The sequence below is a fragment of the Haliaeetus albicilla genome, chromosome 1 (genome assembly GCF_947461875.1).
Source record: "Haliaeetus albicilla chromosome 1, bHalAlb1.1, whole genome shotgun sequence".
Taxonomy (NCBI): domain Eukaryota; kingdom Metazoa; phylum Chordata; class Aves; order Accipitriformes; family Accipitridae; genus Haliaeetus; species Haliaeetus albicilla.
This window is the reverse complement of record NC_091483.1, coordinates 15,486,646-15,509,115: the sequence shown is the minus strand read 5'-3', so window position 1 is coordinate 15,509,115 and position 22,470 is coordinate 15,486,646. Positions and strand designations below refer to the sequence as shown.

At 41.0% G+C, this 22,470-nt stretch overlaps 1 protein-coding gene across 2 annotated transcripts in view; it reads right to left on the bottom strand.

Moving 5' to 3' along the window:
• Positions 1-11,283: 11,283 nt before the first annotated feature.
• The window catches only part of USP38 (ubiquitin specific peptidase 38), a 28,651-nt gene continuing 17,464 nt past the window's right edge, over positions 11,284-22,470 (bottom strand). For both annotated transcript variants that reach the window (XM_069779882.1, XM_069779888.1), the window contains one exon: positions 11,284-14,333. In XM_069779882.1, the coding sequence (XP_069635983.1) occupies positions 14,172-14,333 (162 nt within the window). In that variant the 3' untranslated portion in view covers positions 11,284-14,171. The remainder of the gene's footprint in view (positions 14,334-22,470) is intronic.

The following is a 22,470-nucleotide window of genomic DNA, read 5'->3' as shown; positions in this document are numbered from 1 at the left end:
AATGAGATGATGTAGTATGAAGCTTTATTCCCACGTGTTTAATCTTCCCAGAGAATTCACAAATGGTTGGGGCATGACCAAGATTTGCAGGTGTTTATAGGCTTAGGTTCTCGCTTGGCAGTCGCTGCCGCAGCCTCCGAGCACCTTGCAAGAGCTAAAAACAACACCATCAATCACCTCTCCTTCCTTCCTTCCAGTAGGTAGGCGTAAATTACCTGACTTGGATGACTGGGCTGGAGGGGAGGGAAACAGAAGCAGGGCAACCGAGGAAAGCTCACTGGAGGAGTTGAACGCTTCATGCCAAACGTTCAGAGCCCGTGGTCGTTCTTGTACCTCTCTTGACACACAGCTCCAAAGCCAACGTCCAACTCGCACTTAAGTCCTGGCTCCTACGTGCAAGTCTTCTACCTTTACTGCCCAGCTCTGCGGCCACAGGGAAACACACCTGCTGCAGAAAGCCATACACCCAAAAGGACAACCACCTCGGACTGGCAGGGCTAATCCCGCAGAGGGCTCGAAACAGCAAGACAGCCCGTGTAGGGGAAGAGGACCTCGTCAGCATACGGGACATCAGCGTGATGATCTTACAGTGACCTGTGTTGCTCAGCAGGCAATCCACAGCAGGTTTGGGCCAGATGGGGCTTTCCAGGGTGTGATCTTGGTTCTTGCTAATGGAAATAATCACGCCTGGCTGTCTCAAGTGCATGGATCACTGTGAAGGATAGGATGAGACGCAAACTCCTAACCAGAAGCAGATGGAAACGTTTATTATTGTGGCTCTTCTGCACTCACAGAGCAGTGGGGGTCTAAAGGGTCTGAATGCCGGAGGCTGACAACATCCCTCTGCAGTGGGGGATGTTACAGAGCACGCAAGTTATCTCAAGCTCACTCTTCTTTTCCGGCAAGAAATCAAGCTCAGCTTTTGTCCACTGCTGTTATATCGGGAGCTCCCAGTTAAACAGCAATTACATTTAAACAGTTTTTGTCACATATTAGTCTTCCTTGGGAAGACAGCAGGAAAAAAGGGTATTATCTTACTTCTACTGATTTATTTCCTTGCCATTATTGCTCACAAGTTTACTCCATGTTTTGCGACACAAAACCCTGTACAGCTTCATCTTGTGACTATATAGTATGAGCTGGGCATTTTAGTAATTATCTCTGGCAGCCTTCCTCCCTCATTTACCCCTCCTCCCCAAAAGAGATTCAAAACGGGAAAGATCTTATTTTGTATCTGAACATGGGATAAAAAGCTCACCAACTGTTGTCAGTAAAGAACAAAGATAAAATCATGAGATTGCTTTATTATATAGATGACACATTCTTCAGTGGCTGTGGAAATCACTTAACACTTCTTTACTCAATTATAAAGAGTGTTAATCTCTTTCACCCTTGCAAAGATTTCTGTTATTATTGAATGGAAGCTATCAGTAAAAACAATGCAATGGGAAAATACCAGGCTCAGTAGGAGTTGGCGAGCACCAGACATAACTGTGGGAGTGACTCCCACAGTGGGTTCTGGCTAAGATATGCCAGTTATGTGTTCTTATTTTATCTTTGTTGTAAACTAGGTTTTTGACAATCACCCTCCCCCCCATACAAGGTTATTGAACTGATGAAGCGCACGACGTACTTTGCAACTGAAAAAAGAAAAAAGACTGGCAAGGGAGGTTTTTCTTACCGTTCTTCTAAGCTAATCTTATTTTGTATTTTTAGACCAATGCTTACCCTGGGAAATGAGAACTCAACTGCGTTATACCTACAAAGGCACCCTCCCTCGCCACAGGTGCTGGGTGGTGAGCCCGCTTCAGGGAGAGGCAATGGTCTGGAGAAGGAAGAGCACCACGTCAGCAGCTGAACTGGAAGCCCAGCGCACCCGCCCGGTCCCCCCCTCTCCTTTAGCCGTGCCTCCGCTCACCCCCTCCCTAGCCCCTCGCAAAGCAGCAGTGTTGGCTTGGTCAGCTCGCTCACGACAGCAGAAGTAATAAATCCTTGCTTAGTTTATAGCTGCATTTTTAAAAATCCAGCACAATGTTTCTGACTCATCAGAAACCGTAATCGCTATAAGCATCCCAGGTGAATCGAATCACACCTGAGACCGATCTGGCCTCACTTTTTCACTTGCTGTAACAGAGATGGATTGAAATGAACAAGTTTCGCTCCCTAACATCTGCTCAGCAAATGCTCACATAAATCAGGATGCAGAATATAGTATATTTGCCACACCCTGAATAGCAATAGTCAAGCAAGATGAAGAGCAGAGTGAAATCCTGGACTTGCTGAAGTCCATGGCAAGACTCCCATCAATTTCAGGCAGGCCAGTATTTTAATGCAGATTGTTACCAGATGGTAGATTTTAGGACCAATTGACAAATGCAATTAAAAGCAAAAAAGAATTAACTGATGTGGTAGCTGTATTAATTACTTGCATTCATATTATCAAAAACCAATACACAAAATCCATGTATCTCCCAGCAACAACTATGACTGCCCTTGTAAAAGTACCCATTTTCACTTTGAAAAACCTGAAATTCTTCTAACCTGTAAACATTCTCCCTCAAGCAAGCAGATTTTCCATACTGATTTGACTTCTAAACATAGAAAGATGCTATTTTTTAATGATGTAAGTCACATAGTTTATTTAGATAAACACACTATCTTGCCCATGCTTAGATCTTCCCCCCCCACATGTTGAATAGAATCTTTTCTCTTAGAGGTAAAGTAGCAAGGATAAAAATTGGGAGTTGTTTCCAAGATAATACTGCGGTCTCCTAAACCGAATTCAAACCAAACATTAGCTAATACAATAAGCCTAGAGGTAATACTACAAGTTCATGCTCAGCTTCACAGTGTCACCATTGCTTTTTAAGTCCTTGCAAATAAGGTAATAAAGATATTGCCTCCAGACAGTTATTCTTAAATTCACCCAAGACTGAGATGAATTACTACAACTCACGCTTCTCTCAGCATGATTGTTGCAGATTGCCTGTATATTTAGGAAGATTAATTTACACTGGTCACATTATTAAAATTCTTCTATAGCCCTAAGGGAAAATTAAAACACCTTTTTCTCCTACAGGCAGCATCTCCATGCTCCAGAAGTAAGGTTAACAGTTCACTGAGCTTTTATGAGCAAGTGCAGTTGGACTGCTGAGCAGCATGGTGAGAGACATTATACCCAGGACACAAATTTGAGATACTCTCCAAAGTTATTTTGAAACACTTTTTATGGGTCTGTTTATATTTTCTCATTGGCTCCATCTGATTTTCTCAAAGTCAGTAAAGGGATTGTTATTTTTAAACCGCTGGCCACAAACTCCATTTGACATCTCAAAGACAAGTTAGTCTTCCTCACTCAAGCTAACATCATCCCTGAGAACTCTAGAATTTCAGCTTCAGTCAAGTATCTCATGTCCAGCTTTGCTGTCTTGGCTCTGAAGCAAAGACAGACACTAAAAGATTATTAATAAAAATGCTTTTTTAGCTGCTGCTGCTAAGATTTTGCCTACATACAACGAGGCAGGAACCACCTTGATTATACCATTGACTTCCCCGAGACCTTAAGATACTTGTAGCCCCAGCAGTCAGCCATTTATCCCGACAGTCAGGACACCAACTGCTCCAAGAAGGATGCTGATAAACTTCCACATTAAAGGCCTTCACTTTGCTATTCAATGCAAAGGAGAGACTGGAGTATTGCTGTGACTCCAAACAATGGGTAAATGTTAATTTAACATTTCCTGCAGATGCCTGCTTTACAGTTTCCCCCCCAAAACTATTTATAGCAGAGCTTCAGTCATGCACTGATTTAAAGAAAAACTACAGTCCCAATCCCAGCCCTATGCTCCATAGCACAAAATTGTAAGACAACACTGAATAATTTTATGGGAATGTCAACTAAAAGATAGCAGTGTCATTAGTGCTCTCTACTGGATAAACACATAATTACTCCAAAATGAATATAGCACATCAGGGACCTCAGTAACAAAGTGGTGTAAAATCACTTGTATTTACATTATAATACTTAGACTATATTAATAAAAGTTTATGTTACTCAAAGCAAGTTAAAACCTTAAGTCGGGATGCAACAAAGGATGTACAGAAGTCCTTGAAAAGAAAACACAGCTGAAGTTGCAACTCTGATATCTGAAGTAGGTCGATTAGAGAAAAAACAGGCAAGACTGTACAAGCATATTTGAGTCAAGGTAGTTTTAATCAGAAATATTCCTTCCCATTCCTCGCATACTATATCCGTATGCACAGATTAATTTACAGCTAACAACTGTGAAATTCAATTTCAGAAATTCTTCTGCTCTCAAAAGCAGTAATGCATCTGGAAGTCACAAAACAATTTTCTTCATCACTTCTCATACCCTGCAAATACAGGGCAAGCTTCTACTTGTCAGTCAGACTGAGTGGTGTCACTTAGTTTTCTTCACTTGGAAGTCACAGTGAACTAAGTCAACATTTCCATTACCCCCCCCACCATCACCACGGGTGCCTGTAGCTCCATCTGAATGAAGAGCACCGTAATTTGCCATTCCCTCCAGCCAACACTGAATGGCCAAGCCCCACCACCAGCAGAATGGTTGTACTGCCCTGTAGTTCAGCATCATTCAGAGCCAAACATGAAATACCTAATTTGGCATCCAAGTGTTGATGGTTCAAGCACCTGCAACCACAAGCCTCTGCATAAAAATGAGTAGTGATTGGCCTTTGTGAGAACCTCTTAATAATGCAATTCCCTACAACTACCTGAAGTACACCGACCGCTACACTACTTCCTTCTACCAGTGGGCATACAGATTTCCTAGCAGGAATTCTTAAAGGGTTGAAGAAACACAAAACTGTTTTTACTGTTAACTGCTACTTGTCTGAATTTTTACATGCAAAACAGAGGCTTTACAGAAAGTCATGTCAGGTTATGTAGATGCAATAGTTCATTTTAAGTTTTTTATTGCATTTTTGTTATCCTATGTTTGATACATTTAGGAATTAAGTTTATCACAGTAGCATTTAAAAGCCAACTGTGAGACACTATTATGTACAGCCCCATACTGACATGCATGCAATGTAGAAGACACAGTCTGTGTCCTGGAGAGGTTAGCATCAGAGTCAACAAGACAGCTGCAAGGGACATGAGGAGGAGGAAAGTGGATGTGAAGAGGGAAAACACCACAACACTGATGAAGCCATAGCAGGAAACATTTCGTAAGTATCATGATAATTTATTCCACTGAATTTGTTTAGGGGAGAATAAGATAAAAGAAAGAGTTGCCAGATGGACAGTGCAGAACTGGTGAAAACCACTACTAAACACAGAGCTGCTGAGAAAGCTGTCCAAATTTCAGTTTTCCCTGCTTAGGGATACTGCAGTTTCTCTTACCCAGTGAGTCTCTGGCTGCATCCCCTCAGTTTTTCATGAAGGCACTTAAAGTAGGAGGGGAGTAAAAAGAATAATCTTGCTGGGTCCCAGTGATCTGAAGGAAAACACCTATCCTAAAAAATTCTGGTATTAAGGAAGTTTCAAGGATGAGGCTATCTACGACCTAAAATGAGATACCTATCACATCAGATTGGACTAATTCTTATTATACACACCCCCTCACACCTTTTTATGCAAGAAAGTGTGCATCATCCTTTTAAAAAGTGGGGAGAATATTCAGGCAGAATTATTTGGAAAAAATTAAATAGCTATTTCCAAATGAGATTAAGTCAAAAAGACAAAACCCAAAATACTTATTTTGTCCAAAAAAATTCACTTGAATACACCGCAGACAGACAGGAGGCTGGGTATTAGTTTAGCTCAAATAATAATGAAAACACAAATAGGTACAATTACCTTGACCAAATGATTGCTACACTTTTTCCCACATAGTTTTTCTTTGTGTATACGTGACATGTGAAGTTAGTAGGGTTTTGCTTAAACATCTTCTCTTTGGTCTCAAAAAGAGTAGGAAATCCACAGCTTTGCATACCCCCACACTCTGAAGCTCTTGCTCACATTCCTTTCCAGCTTCTCCCTCCCCTTTAAAAGCCTCTAGTTGTCTTCCTTTCATCAAATCCTCTCCAAAGCTGAGCATTCATGCCCATTCCCAGAACGTGAGCTGGGGAACGTGAAAGAGCTGCTACTCTATAGTTCATCCTGGTCTCTCCCGCTCAGCACACGTTTAGCACCAAAGGGGACCACATAAGATGGAGATAAGCAGCCTTGTCAAATAAGCAGTTACAAACGTACTCAGTTGAAGTTTCTCCCAACTTGTGGCTTATGCTATGCATTCACAACTGGAGAAGAAATATTGACCACAATGTACAAACTCTGTATTGGATTTGCTCCCAGGAAAATGAGAAATTTCAAAAAAAGAGATACTCTGCCTCTCCATAGCTGCAATGAAAGGAAGTGTTCTTCATCTATGACTACACTTAAGTCTGTGGACTATGAACAGAGGGTGCATTTCAGGCCTAGCATACCAATAACATTTTAGTCCTTCCGTACACGCCTTCCACCTTAACACACCCTTGTGAAAGCATGGGAGCAGCAGTACCCTTGTAGGCTGCTATGCAAGATCACACTGACACTACCTAGCATCCAATTCCAGGAACCGATCCTCCTTCCACAAAAATGTTAGTAACTGCTTTTAAGAAATTAACTACTTGAGGCCTGTTTGCTTTTCTATTCCACATCCTCAGATTCATATTACTTTATTATCCTCACAAATGTCTTCATTCACATCAATCCCCAAATGCAAAATACAGCAGACAAACCCAAGTGATGAAATCATCCACCTAGCTGCTTGTTTATACTGCAGCCAATTCCCTTCCCCAATGAACTCTGCGTAGCTGCTGTTTTCATGGTCTCACCCGTAGGAAATACTTCTTGCAGCCCTGCCATTTTAAAGCACAGCAGAGAACTAGCAAGCTCCTGCTGGAGCCAAAGCATTTAAATTTTTTTTTTTTTTTTTAAATTATGATTAGGTCCTTTATTATATGTTAAAGCCTGATCTGTCCTTTACCTTGGCAGTTAGCAGGTTCAAGTTACTTAAAGCAAAACTGAACCAGCTCAGGTCAAGAATAATTCTTCAATTACCCTGAATAGGTCTTGGATGAAGGGGAGGTTCCCACGATTTTATCCTCACTGGCAGTACCAAGCTTAATCCTGAGACCACATAAAGGCAGCTGTTTCTAATGCCAGAGGGAGGTATGGGCAGCCAACTAGAGGAGACTCAACTTCAGACTACACATTCTAAGGGCAGCCTAAACCTTTCCCTTCCCTCTCACACAATTCACCACCCAGGAGTAATTTACAGATTATTAACTGGCCTGTTAATTGTTTGAGTTTCCTAGGTATTCTTCTAGTCAAGAAAAACAACCAAACCCCAAAACCTCCTTTCAACTTGTAGTCTGGAGAAACTTGAGGAGAAATACACAGAAGTTTAAAACAGCCTTTGAGAACCTTGTCTTTATTTACAGGAGGCCTGAATGTTTCTGTGCCATAACTTCCATGTTCATTGAGAACTGCTGCATTTTAACCAATGATGATGTTCTTTATTAATTTATCAAGTTGAAGGTCATTTCATCTTCTTTGAAGATTTAAGTAACACCAGTTGAGAAGACAACTCAAATGAAACATTGTCATATCACTGCAACTGAAATACACATGAAATTCAGCTACTGCCTACACTTGGCCCTCTGAATCCGTTCTGACTCATTTTCCATGTTTTTGTGTGAGATCCTTCAAGCCGGGATTTAAAGATATAATTTACAATTCCAAAAAAACCCCCACCACTGTTATATTTTACTAGAACATCTATCCTTCAATTCAAGTCAAACACATAAAAACTTAGGTACTTTCAGACACCTTCCAAGGCATTTAAAACTGTATTTTTTTGACTTCTTTATGCAGCCCAACAAGAGTACAGTAAAACACTCATTTGCCCCATCCATTTTTAAAAACTGATATGAAATACTAAACATTTATGCCAGTTTACAACAACATGATTTAAGAACAGGCATACTGCAAAAATTATTTCAACTGTAGTTCAATAGAACAAACACCATGAAAGATACAGCAAGAAAACTAAATAAATGCCTTTTAAGGAGTTGAGCACTAAATATTGTAATTCTTTAGAGAACACTTGAGAAAGGGCGAGTCAGTTGAAAAATGGTACTAACCTTTAAAGCCAAGTACTAACACATTCCTGCGTTTGGCAAGGGATATGCCTTCCCCTCAGAACGGGAATGGCTTTGCATCTCTGCAAACCACTTAAGGCTGACACCTTTTTTTTGTCATTTAACGCACACTGTAGGAAAACAAATGGTGAAACAGTTCACAGCCCCTGCATCAAATTTTCTAAGAACTCAGAATAAACACAGCTCTAAAACATTCTCATGCAGCATAAAGTAATGAAAACGGTCTATATTCACTGAGTAAAAGAAACCATTATTTTGAACAGGTCAATTTCGATACCTGTTCCCATCAAGTTAAAGCTCTTCAAGACTATAGCGCAGAGAAGTGGTCTCCAAAGTGAGGTGCATGCACCCCACGGGGTGTGGAAGACAATCCATTTGGGTGCAAGAAGAAAGTATTTTTTTGTACAATTAAGAAACAAAATTTTATATAACTTAAAAATAGTGTTTATTTCATCTTTATCTCATACTTTTTCAATTTCTACTCGTGTATGTACATAATATATTAGGACAGGAGTACATATATAGTTTATAAATAAATAAATAGACATATTTTGGGTGCACACTTTATCAGTTTTTACTGATGGGGCGTGCAGTCAAAAAAAGTTTGGAGACCACTGGCCTCGAGGATGCTGCATGATACTACAGCTGCTAGCCCAATCCCATATCCTGTTGCTGAATTAATTTTTTAATATCAGTCCGAAATACTCTCCTCAGCAGCATATTTTCAATATGCCTATTAAGAATTTTTTCCCTTCACGCACACTGATATAATGGAGATCCTAGAAGGATTAGGCTTGGATAACAAAGCATTGTTGACAGTGTCCTTTGGTGGAATTCCACTAGCGTTACAACTTTATAGCAGGTACATGTGAAATTATAATTAAAACATACGCAACTTCCAAATCAGATTAGAGCCGTCCTTTCCTTTTTTGCAGTTCGGCAGTCTCATTTAAGTCTCGCACCAGCGCTTCTCCTTCACCACCCCCCTGCCCCTCCTTCCCACGCACCGACTCCACGTGCAACCACCCGACCTCTGCGTGCCGCTCGCCACGAGTGCCGGTCTCTGCCAGCGCTGCAGCGGGGGTCCCCGCGTTACCTGCTCTGGGCCTGGAGGTATCGCTGAGGGGACTGGGGACTGCGCCCTACTTGAGCTAGCACCTGAGCAGCACGGCTGGCTCTTACACCTCAGACTCCTCTTGTGGCCCCCTCTTGCAGAGAGGCATGCTGAGGCGGCACCCCAGGGTGGCTGCGTCTGGCCACCCACAGATGCGGATGATGGTGAAGGTCCCAAATGGCCACCCAGCAAGGCACAGTTCACAGGCAGCAGCTGCTCTTCCCAGTTAGTGGCTCGGGAAGTCTGGGGAAGCCAGCCAGCAAGTATCCCAGCATTTCAGTGCATGTGGTAGCACGCTGTTTCTCAAGGCAGCAGTGGCAGGTTGTGCATTTTGACATGCCTATTCCAGCACTTTTACAACTGATGCCTAAAAATATTACCCACACTGGCAAAAAAAAAAAGGAACAAGAAATGTGTATCCTGAATCCACATACCTGCCTTAGAATCCAGCAGACTTAGAAAAAAACCCAAGCTTCTGTTTTAAATAAGAAACTGGCATAGTGTATTTAAAAACGTTCATCTCTGCTTCACTCTGGCTAGTTTTAAGTTTGCTTTCCCTTTGACCTGGATATTGTCATTCAAGCAAAAGCAAGACTCACAATGAATGGGGGGGGATGCGTGTGCATTTAAAGAAAATAAAAAGCGTGTGTGGTAAGCCAATGCTACGCTACACATCACAGCTGGCATACTGATCACAGCCAGAGCTCAACTCGCAGGCAAAGTCTCTTTAACCCACTTGCTGAAACAGGGATACTCACTAGTTAAGTCAACGCAAAACAGCACTGTACACAAGCCAAACAGTGTGACACGATTTTCAGTTCTCAGCTGTTACATTTGACCTGACACCTATGTCATTTAAGAGCATATTACTCACAGCTATGAATTCAGATTAAGGTAGACCTGTGATGACTGGCTGTAGGGAACATAAAACTTTTAACATCATCTATTCTGATCTCTTTAGATCATAGATCATTTGCTCACCCATTGAAAAAGTCCAATAATTTACATTTGATTACAGCCTACTGAGGACATCAACTGCTACAACCCATTAGACCCCACAGTAGGCTGTTAACCAGGAAATTGCCCTTGTATTATAAACTGAGCACATTTCTTTGGATCACACGTCTGCCTAACTTCCACTTTCCACCACTTCATAATTTTTATGCCTCACTCCCCTAAATCAAAGACCAACACCACCCAAAACTGAGCAGTCAGTCTTTGTTGTTATGTCATAGTTTAGTATTCCCTTCATTTACACTTTATTCTTTGAGACTTAAAAACAAAACTGGCAATGTGTCAAGATGGGAAGCCCAACAGAAGAGCAAAACTCTAGGAAGGGACTAGAAGGGACCTCTGGTTTATCAAGTCTAGTTGCCTACTGTTCAGACACCACTTTGCATTTAATTTCTTTCATAGATATATTTGGCTCTTCCTTCAAAGCAGGTCTCTGCCTGCAAGGCAGTTCCAGAATTAGTTCTAGTAATTAGGAACTTTGTTTCTAATCTCAATCTTATTTATGGAAAGTTTATACCCACTTGCTTTTGTTCTAACACTCCTTTAGCTCACAGGGCTTCTGCCCTTTACCTGTCATTTGTACAATAAAAAGTAGTATTCTGACTCCATAAACCACCTTACTGCTAGAGATAAAAAAAAAAAAAAAAAAAAAGCCTTACCCATGAAATAAAACTTCCAGAGCATACAGAAGATAAAATATTTAACTTTACAGAGTAGGGAACGAGGCATGGGGAGGGAGGAAAGAGAGCTAGCCAGGTGTGAATTGTTTAGCTAGCCAAAGAAGCCTTTTCTCTCCTCATCCTGGATAAATGGGCTTGTATATATTATAATCACTTGTTATGGGGGTGACATTCACAGCAATCCACTGTAATGCTCCACAGGAAAAAACTGTACAAAATGAACTGTATGGAAGAAAGTTAACACAACTCCACTGACCATTAAAACAAAGACCAAAACACAATCCGTCTTGTTAAAAGGAAATATGATTTTAAAAGACATACCATCCTTGAGTTTGGTACAATAGTATATCCTTCATGAAAGCAAACAACAAAAAAGCCTAAGCTTCAGAAACAGTATTATGTATTTTATATCTTTCTACTGATTCAACTTAGATAGAAACCAAATTAAGAATGGAGCCAAAAAGGTCAATAAACAAACCATCCAGCATTCATTCACAGGCAACAGAAATCGAAGTACCCTATGTACATTGTTCTCTCATATTACGTCCAGAAGATAGTCGCATGCAACACCATTACTGTAAACAATGAAGAAAGGTGTACATTTTAGAGTGTGAAATACTTCTCCACTTTCACTAGTTTTATTGAAACCTTCCAAGTTAGGTATGAATCGTCCTACGATGGTTGTCACGTCAGCAAGCAGACTTGCAAATAGGTATTCTGAGTTTTAAAATCTATTTGTAAAACCCAAAGTAACTGCGTCAACAGAAGTCAACAAGGGGAATGAAAGAAGTTATTTTCAGTTTGAGACATACCATCATTTTATACCTAAGGAGATCCAACCCTATTGGCATTACTCTTGTATAAAATTTCCATATTTAACACCTAATTTAGAATAGGCAAACAAGGGTGTAGAAAGCCTTCTAAGAGCTCATGAAATAAATATAGTACAATAGGTATACAAAACTCCTACTGCACGTTATTTTTAGGTAGGCTACATAATTTGTATTTTTACTGTGAAAACATAAAAACAAAACTGACCTTTACAAAATTATGATTTCATATAGAGTAAAAACACTTGCCTCTGCTTCTACTTACTTGTGTTCTAAAATGAACAGTAAATTGATACAGAGAGACAAAATACTCCCATTGTAATGCAAACAGTAGACAGCTTCTTAGTGCGTCCTCATAATTTGGGAGAGAAAAGCCAGATTAACCTCACAATCATACAAAACACTTTAAAACCAGAGCTAACTGGCAGAGAAGCCTAAAAAGAAATAAAAAACCCTCTTAGACTGAAAGTTACAGAATTTCAAGGCAAAGTGAGCTTTCAAGAAAACCTTGTCCAAGCACAACGAAATGAGAACGTTCCTCACACTAGTCTCATAACATTCCACATTTCCACAGCTGAACGCCTGGTTCAGAGACCTACAACTGAGATAGCAATGAAAGCGTAGGTCAAAGCCAAGGTACTACAAACTGTCAAAACAAAACTTGGAAACTTAAAAAATAAAGTGAGCTGCTCTAGCTTTCTTGAGCAGTAACATGTGAACCTATAGCAGAGCAAATAGCATAGTTTTAGTGATAATATAAAAATAGCTTGCAAGCTAAGTTACCTTTTAGACTAAACTCCGTTTTTTTGATATCGTATTAACAAGGTTTAGTTTTACCAACTTATTTTATGCTTTTCAAAGGCATAAGAAACTTGTTTATTTTGTACAGTTAAGCTAACACCTGCCAGGTTTGCATGCTTTTTAAGGATGCACTTTGTCACCTAGTAGAATATAAAACCACAATAAAACTGTGCAGAATTTTGTAAAAATATTTTAAATAAATTTACACTTCACTATAAGATTATTCAAGTTAAGAATTAATCACCAGATTCAACAGTGTAACTCCTTCACTTCTGTTATTCTCATTGCACATCAAAACCAAAGTTGCTATTTCTGCCAAGACTAAAAGTAGTGGATCCTCAACCTCTGCTGGCCTAACAGGCAAGCAAACACTGCTCCACAGACAGCATCATTTTGGTCTTCTGCAGACAGGTGAAACCTGAACTCACCAGAAATTTCTCACTACAAGCAATATCAGAAGGCAGAGCTTCAAAGGACTCTTAGAAGCATAGATCCTCAGCAAAGATCAATACAGGTAGCCTCCCTGTGATTTCACAAACATAGCTCAGTATTATGACCAACTTCTTCTTAGCAATGCACGCCACGAAAAGTTATAGATCACTACGTATGTATTTTTTTTTTTAACCAAAAAATAATGGGCAACACACTTACTGCATTTCAGACTACCAGATTTTTTACTTCTGGAAACCTAACAGCTTTCTATAAATGTACTGATTTCTAATATTGACAAAAAAAAATTGACTACTAACATTTTCCCCCTTTTCTGCAGCCTCAGAAATTTTAAGTTACAGTACTGCAAGGCACATACAGAATCTCTTTCTCTCCAATACACAGCAGATATATTCCCTGAAATAATTTTAAAATCCTCAAAACAATTAGAAATGCTACAAAGTTAACAATTTCTATTTAAAAACATTGTTCCTACAGAACATGCACTTTTTTGGAAAACAACTTAGCAAATATTTATAAATTATTTTTTCTTCTTTACATTTACACTGCAAATATATTCAATAATTTTTAATCTGGAAAGTACTGTATCATGTCACATGTAAGTTATTGCCTTCATTATAAATTGCATCGTCTCTAGAAATCCATAAAAGATACTGGATTTGAAAATAAGGTGGGGGTGAGAGACTATGTATGCAGTTTAGCCCATCTGAAAGGATTTCCACATAAAGCAATACCGTCAGAGTAAAAAATGAACTTTCTTGATTCAGTGGATGAGGACAATAGAAACTGATGTAAGTGCGTTTGTTCAGTTTAATGCAGTGTCATTAGCAACTACTTAAAAATCTCCATTTTCTGTCTTTTGGGCAAGCATATCTTACTATAAAAGCAACTGAATTTTTAAGAGGTAGTTTTTTTTCCATTATGCGCTTATTTATTTCAAATAAAACATAACCAAAAAACCCCCAACATTTGCTTTTGAACAAGGATCAAGTCTCAAAACTTGATACAATATCTGACAAAGTTCAATATTTTAGTTGTCCTCAGCAGGACTGGGCTGCTTTGGAACCAGTGTATTCCAGGTTGTCTTCATAGTCAAAAGACTAATCTACCAACAGTACTGAACCCACCCCCTCCTCCTCCACCTGTCGGTCCACAACTTCCCGGGGGGTCGTTGTCATCAAATCCATTGGGTCGGAAAGAGCATGAGGCTGAGGCAGCTTGAAGTGCTTGTGTTCGAGCACTAAGCTCTTGCTCCTGAAATGAAAGCATAAAGACAACTCAAAAAAACCCAACCTTAAGTCCTTGAAGCAGCTTATTCCTAGTAAATTCTGAAACAGCTTTTAAAGCAACATTACTAACTGGACTCCCAAGTCTGAATGGCTTTGTTGAACTTCAAGTTGAACATCCACAGCCAATCCGAAACATACAATTCTGTTGAATATCAGTAAGTATATGAGAATCATAAATAACTCCCTTTAAGTTTATGCTAAAACTGTATTTTATAGCAACATGGGGTGTTACTGAAGAATTAGACTGCTGATCAAAAGCTAACAAAACATTAGGTTTTTATATATGTTTCACATGAACGTTCATCCTAGCAATTTTGTGATGCCCTCATTCTTGGTTGCCAAATAGAAGGGTAAAACCATTGTATCAATATTAATTATTTAAAAGACACTTTTATTCCACTCAATCAACTGCATAGAGTAATAATGTACTCAGATAAAAGGCAAAAAGATGGACAAGCTATTTAGTTTCCATTCAGCGCAGCTTTTTAACTTTCAAGCGTTACTGGTATGCTAACTCTGTTTTAACATTAGTAAGTCTCAGGAACTCTAAAGCACTGCATAAAATCAGAGTCAGCTGCTGGAGAAAGTAGCTGCACAAGTAGCAGGAACAAGAAAGTATAGCCTCCTGTCAGCTACTTTTTCAGCTGAATGCCCCTAGGGCTTTTTAGACATTTAAGAAGGGCATGAGCACAGTTTTTTCCCTCATTATAGATATCATACACTATTTTGTCTTTGGCCAACTAGTTTCCTAAAACTTGCAGCAACTTCTTGCCTTTAGTATCCCTTTCTTAAATTGGCCAAGAGCTTCAAAAGTGGAGGGAGCGAAGGCAGATATTGGGCTCTGGAAGACTGACGTGAAAAGACAGCAGACCTGTACAAGCTTTATTTCTTTAGGAAACAAAACAGAAGTACTGATGTGCTAAGGCTCACATCGACAGCCTCCTTCACATGACACTTCGTCACTACATACCTCCCTAAAGGCAGTGGGAGGAAATTTTAACAGGGTTTTAGTAATTACATGGGTCACCTTGAATTGTTCCTTTTCTACTCCACCTCCTGGTGAAAGCAAGGAACAGAGCCAAGATCCTGGAAGCCTGTATTATACTACCATGAAAGCACTAAAAACTTAAGTCTTGTCCATGTACTTTCACAGGTGCTAAAAATAGTACTTGTGGGTTTAAATTACTCTGCCCTTTTAGAAAAACACAGCCTAAGTTTAAAACTATTTTACACTACTAAGGACTGAAATGCATACTCATTTCCAAAATTATATAAAAGATATTTGGAGGACATTGCCTACACAGATATGCTGGCCATATTCCTGAAAGACAGTATTATACTATGTCCAGCAGTACGTGGATTCTTATGTTATCTGCGAACAATAAGACACATCAAAAACTGAGTAAATTTACTAGGAATAACAAGGGAATATGAAGAACTCACTTCTAGTACCAGAAATCAACAGAAAATTTTGATTAAAATAGCAGGCCTTGTACAAATAGCCTGTTTAGTTGAAAAACTACACTGCAAAACTGTTTAACTTAGAACAGAATTTCTTCTCAAAACCAAACCGTGGGAGGCTTGCTACACTACCTGGGGTGGTTTTTCTTTTTTTTGGTAAAATATTTCAGAAAAATGTTTCGTTTAATGCAGCACAATACCAAACAAAAAAATGGAGTTTTCCTTACTCCCTCCTCCACTTTTATCCCTCCAGAGAACTGTTTTCTGGCAACTTTGTACCTCTTAAACCCCAGTAGTGAGTTTTACCTAACAAACTGTACTACAAAAGAATATAAGCATCAACAATAGGTTTACTGATAGTGCTAAATAAAAATCTTAAAATTGTAGACAAAAAGAACACTAGAGTCTTACAGCTAAGAATTTTTTTGTCAGATTTAGCTAGAAACACAATTTATTTTAATTTGCCTTACTGCAGTTACTGGATAGCATGAGGTTTTGGCATACCTATACAGCTAGATTACTTTATGTATGTCTTCTATTACATACCTTTCACAACACCATTAGCAACAGTATGATTGTTCTACTGTCACTAGGCTTCTTTATAGAGAGAGGACAAGCCAAGAGGAGAAGCCCTACTATGAACAGCAACAACAGTACGCTGCACATGACTTATGTGCCAGCAATGACTCTCACAGCTCTGGAGACGCACAACACATTTGTTACAGAGTGTAAGTGAGCTGCAAGCACAGCTTTTGTCAACCACTTAGAAATACTGTTCAGAAGCAGCCATAACGCACTGAGAATAGGATCAACCTCAGTTGTGATCTTAGCTTCATTGCTACCATGTACAAAACATTTTCTATAACGGATGGAAAGTATCTCTCTACATATGCACCCACACAAGAGAAATATGGAACAGCAATCAAACTATCAATTATTGAAGTTTCTTGATAGAATATTAGTATTAAAAGCCACACACTACTTGTGTCTTAAATGCTAGAAGTGAAATTTAGCAGTTTAAGATCTTTCATGCTTTATTCCTGTTCAGTAGTTTGTGCTAACTGAGCACATTTCTTTCTTCTCTCAGGGCACATATTGACTTGATTAATATTAACCTACATTAAGTTGTTCTAGTATAGCACACAGCACTGGCATTTTTGCAAGAAATATCCTTGTTTCTAAAAAAAGTGTTGAATGTTTTTCAGGCCGATTATATTTATACCAACAAATACTAAATCAGGTAAGTAAAACTTGATAGTCAATACAGTTCCTTGGACTGAGAATAACGCAGAGCATCCCCCCCCACACACACACTTTCCACTTGTTCCCAGAATGGGTTTTTTGATTTGTTTTAACTGGAGTAGAAGCTACCCATATTGCAGTTTTTGTTATTTAAAATGAAAACATTTTAGTTTACCATGTGGTAAACTGGTATGCAATAGTAAAACAAAAGCAGTAAGCTAAAGATTTTTTGGAACGTTTCTTCTAAAAAGTAAAGGCTTTCTCAGGACAGAAAAGTATATTCTTAACTTAGCAGGAAAATACTAGTTTAGAACTCTGAACAACAATGAAATGCGACTTCTCAAAACTACAATAACCTAATTCAGTGAATCACAACATTAGTATTAATTTGAGAAAAACAATAACTGAGCATTTCTAATCAGCATCATTTAAATTGAGAAAAGGACAGAATCTCAACAACTCTGAGATTAGCAGACCACTACACAAAGAAAGCCAATACTGAAGAATCCAAAATTGAAAGGTGGGTAAAAGATCATAAACTTAAAGAAACCAAAACAACTAAAACACAAACAAACACTATATACTTGGAAAATATACTTTTTTTTTTCATTTTGAGAATACTATATTTTTCTTTTTTTTTTTATTGGAAAGGAAAGGTTTTCAAGAAACTACTAACTTGGCTTTCACTTGTAAGCTGTAAGAGAAAATGACTGCACGCTTTATCTAACTTCAGCTACACGTTCTGTAGAGAAAGCTTTAGTCTGGAAGATTATCAAAAAACAATTTTTGTGCATATGCACCAAGTGACTTTAACTTTTATAAAATCACATTGTTTTTTCACTGGTCCTAGGTGTACAGCAGTATTCAAAAAGCTTAACATGAATAACTTCTTAGCATATTCCAGAAGTTGCATCAAAATGGTCTTGGAAACATTAATTCAGAGAAACATATTTAAGAATAACTTCACTATTTGACAAATCAATTTCTAAATATCCTGATAATGTTGCTTGTTCCATACGGCTAAAGCATCTCTTCAGATTTGAAGAAGCCTCTGTTATGCATACTCAGGTAATCACCTATCTAACACTGAAATGTGTGACTGCAACCACTGGATTCAACAGGAAAATACGCAAATAAGAATAATAACTAGGATTTAATATTTTATGTGGATGACACTGTTCCTCCTTTAAATGTTTGGCTTTATATAAAAATATCACTGCCTTTTCTTCAGGCTGTGTTATTAAAACGGAGGTGGGGGGCGGGGGTGTTCCATCACTCAGTTACCTAGGTGCTACTGTAATTATATACATAAATTAAAAAAATAATCCAGCTTAGAGCTTGAAATTTCACAATTAAAGCATTTACACATCAATGGAAGTCACAGCAATTCTGACTGCCGTTATCTTGCATGCAAGTCCGTGCTCCAGGCGGCAGGCAAACCCCCTCCTTGCCCACCTCGCCTTCCCAGGTGCCTCTGTACAACAGGTATGAGGCTCTGGATGTGGAAGGTCATGGATGATGTGGATGACGGTCTATCTACACCAGAGCTGCTGCCAAGATCAGAAAGGCCTGTCCCCCATAACACAACCACCTCCACGAAGAGGGAAAAAATGTGTTATAGTTGTAGGTGATTCCCTTCTGAGGGGAACAGAGGGTCCAATATGCCGGACAGACCCTCCTCTTAGGGAAGTCCGCTGCCTCCCTGGGGCCCAGATTAAGGACATCACCGGGAAACTCCCTAGCCTGGTACAGCCCTTGCACTATTACCCACTGCTGCTCTTCCATATGGGCGGTGATGAAGCTGCAACGCATAGTCCAAGGGTGATCAAAGAGACTTCAGGGCCTTGGGAGGGTTGGCAAGGGGATCTGGAGCACGGGTTATTTTTTCCTCTCTCGTTCCAGTTGCAGGCAGCAACACTGGAAGAAACAGACGGACCCAGTCTGTTAATGCATGGCTCCGTGGATGGTGTCACCACCACAACTGTGGGGTTTTCAATGATGGGATGGCCTACACAGCACCAGGCCTGCTGGTGTCAGATGGGATTCACCCTTCTCAAAGCGGGGAGAGGGTCTTTGCCCAGGAGCTAGCGGGGCTCATTGACAGAGCTTTAAAGTGAACTTGAAGGGTGAAGGGGATAATATCAGGCTCGCCCGTGACAAGCTGCGGGATGACACGCCAAGGTTAGAGGGATGGGACTACTGAGGGCCCTCAGCCTGTTGCTCTGAGCCGTGCTAGGTACACTGGAGCACACTTGAAGTCTTACGGAGATGAGCCAAGGGCTCCTGAGGTAATAGGAGCCAAGAGGGAAACACCAGTGAAATACCTCAAAGGAACTACGGAGTCTTCCTCTAAGAAGGTGACATGGCCGACAGCCCAGCTGAAGTGCCTCTACACCAATGCACGCAGCACGGGCAACAAACAGGAGGAGCTGGAAGCCACCATGCTGCTAGAAAGCTACGACCTAGTTGCCATTACTGAAACTTGGTGGGACAAATTCCACGACTGGAGTACGGCTATCAATGGCTACAGGCTGTTCAGAAGGGCCAGGCGAGGAAGGAGGGGTTGCTCTCTACATCAAGAAATGGGTAGCATGAAGAGCTGTCTCTGAAGAATAGCCGCGAGCAGGTTGAAAGCTTATGGATAAGAATTAGAGACCAAGGCAACAAAGGGAACCTTGTGGTTAGTGTTGTCTACAGGCTGCCTGATCAAAGGGAGCCTATTGACAAAGCCTTCTTACTCCAGCTACAGGAGGCATCGTGCTCGCAGGCTCTCGTCCTGCTGGGGCACTTCAAACACCCCAACATCTGCTGGAAAAGTAGCACGGCAAGCTGTAGGCAATTCAGGAGACTCCTGGAATGCACTGAGGATAACTTTCTTAAGCCAGGTAATAGACAGCCCTGCCAGAGGGGATGCAATAGTGGACCTACTGGTCACCAACACAAGTGAGCTAATTGGTGACATCAAGACTGGAGGCAGCCTGGGCTGCAGTGACCATGCTCTCGTGGAGTTCACAGTCCTGAGGGATATGGGTCAGGTGAAGAGTACAGTCAGGACCCTGAATTTCAGGAAAGCAAACTTCCACCTCTTCAAGAAGTCAGTCAACAGGACCCTGTGGGAAACTGCCCTCAGGGACAAGGAAGCAGAACAGAGCTGGCAGATCTTTAAGGACACTTTCCATAGTGTGCAAGAGCTCTCAATCCCAGGTGTAAGAAACCAGGAAGGGAAGGCAAGAGACCAGCGTGGCTGAGTGGAGACCTGCTGGTCAAACTAAAAGGCAAGAAGGAAATGCGCAGGCAGTGGAAGCAGGGACAGGTATCCTGGGAAGAGTATAGGGACGCTGCCCAGTTGTGTAGGGATGGGGTCAGGAAGGCCGAGGCGCAGCTGGAGCTGAACTTGGCAAGGCATGCAAAGAATAATAATAAGGGCTTCTACAGGTATAGCAGCCAGCAAAGGAAGGTCAAAGAAAGCACCCACCCCTGATGAACAAGACTGGCAAATTGGTTAACAACAGACAAGGAGAAGGCTGAGGTACTCAACAAATCTTTTGCCTCAGTCTTCACTGGCAACCTCTCTTCCCACACCTCTCGAGTGGATGGACCACAAGATGGGGACTGGGGGAAGCAAAGCCCGTCCCACTGAAAAAAAAAATCAGGTTCATGACCCCCTGAGGAACCTGAACATACATGTCTATGGGACCTGACGAGATGCATCCCAGAGTCCTGAGAGAACTGGCTGATGTAGTTGCCAAGCCCCTCTCCACGATATTTGAAAAGTCATGGCAGTCAGGTGAAGTCCCTGGTGACTGGAGAAAGGGAAACATTGCACTCATTTTTAAAAAGCGTAGAAGGGAGGACCCTGGGAACTACCGACCCGTCAGCCTCACCTCTGTGCCTGGGAAGATCATGGAACAGATCCTCCTAAAAGCTATGCTAAGGCACACGGAGGACAGGGAGGTGATTTGAGACAGCCAGCATGGCTTCACCAAGGGCAAGTCCTGCCTGACCAACCTAGTGGCCTTCTATGATGGGAGTGACTACATCAGTGGACAAGGGAAGAGCTACGTGTGTCATCTATCTGGAATTCTGTAAGGCCTTTGACACAGTCCCCTATAACATCCTCCTCTCTAAATTGGAGAGATATGGATTTGATGGGTGGACTGTTCAGTGGATGAGGAAGTGGTTGGATGGTCATATGCAGAAGGTAGTGGTCAACAGCTCAATGTCCGGATGGAGATCAGTGATGAGTGGTGTCTCTCAGGGGTCCATATTGGGACCAATACTGTTTAGTATCTTCATCAGTGACATAGACAGTGGGATCAAGTACACCCTCAGCAAATTTGCAGACAACACCAAGCTGAGTGGTGCAGTTGACACACCTGAGGGACAGGATGCTATCCACACAGACCTAGACAAGCTCAAGAAGTGGGCCCATGTTAACCTCATGAGGTTCAACAAGTGCAAGGTCCTGCACCTGGGATGGGGCAGCCCCCCCAGTATCAATACAGGGTGGGCAATGAAAGGACTGAGAGTAGCCCTGCCAAGGACTTCCCAGTACCGGTGGATGAAAAGCTGGACATGAGCTGGCAATGTGCACTTGCAGCCCAGAAAGCCAACCGTATCCTGAGCTGCATAAAAAGCAGCAAGGCCAGCAGGTTGGGGGAAGTGATTCTGCCCCTCTGCTGTGGTGAGACCCCACCTGGAGTACTGCATCCAGCTCTGGAGTCTTGAGCACAGGAAAGACATGGACCTGTTGGAGCAGGTCCAGAGGAGGGCCACAAAAATTATCAGAGGGATGGAACAGCTCTCCTGTGAGGACAGACTGAGAGAGTTGGGGTTGTTCAGCCTGGAGAAGGCTCCAGGGAGATCTTATTGCAGCCTTTCAGTACTTAAAGGGGGCTTATAAGAAATATGGGGATAAACTTTGTAGCAGGGCCTCTTGCAATAGGACAAGGGGTAATGGCTTTAAACTAAAAGAGGGTAGATTTAGACTAGATATAAGGAAGAAATTTTTTACCATGAGAGTGGTGAAACACTAGAACAGGCAGCCCAGAATGGTGGTAGATGCCCTGTCCCTGGAAACATTCAAGGTCAGGTTGGACAGGGCTCTGAGCAACCTAATCTAGTTGAAGATGTCCCTGCTCATTGCACGGAAGTTGGACTAGATGACCTTTAAAAGGTGCCTTCCATTCCATGAATCTAAGATCTGAGATTGCTGCGAAAGAAGCCATGTTTTATGCTACCCTATGCAGTCGAGAGGAGAGGTGGCATATAAACAAACATGGTTAGGACACAAATGCTTTAACCACACAGTCTGAAAATAGCAGCAGAGCTGCAATTTAAACTCTCAGTTCTCTTGTTTATGTTTGTAAAATACCTGCAGCTATTATAACAAATTTTCC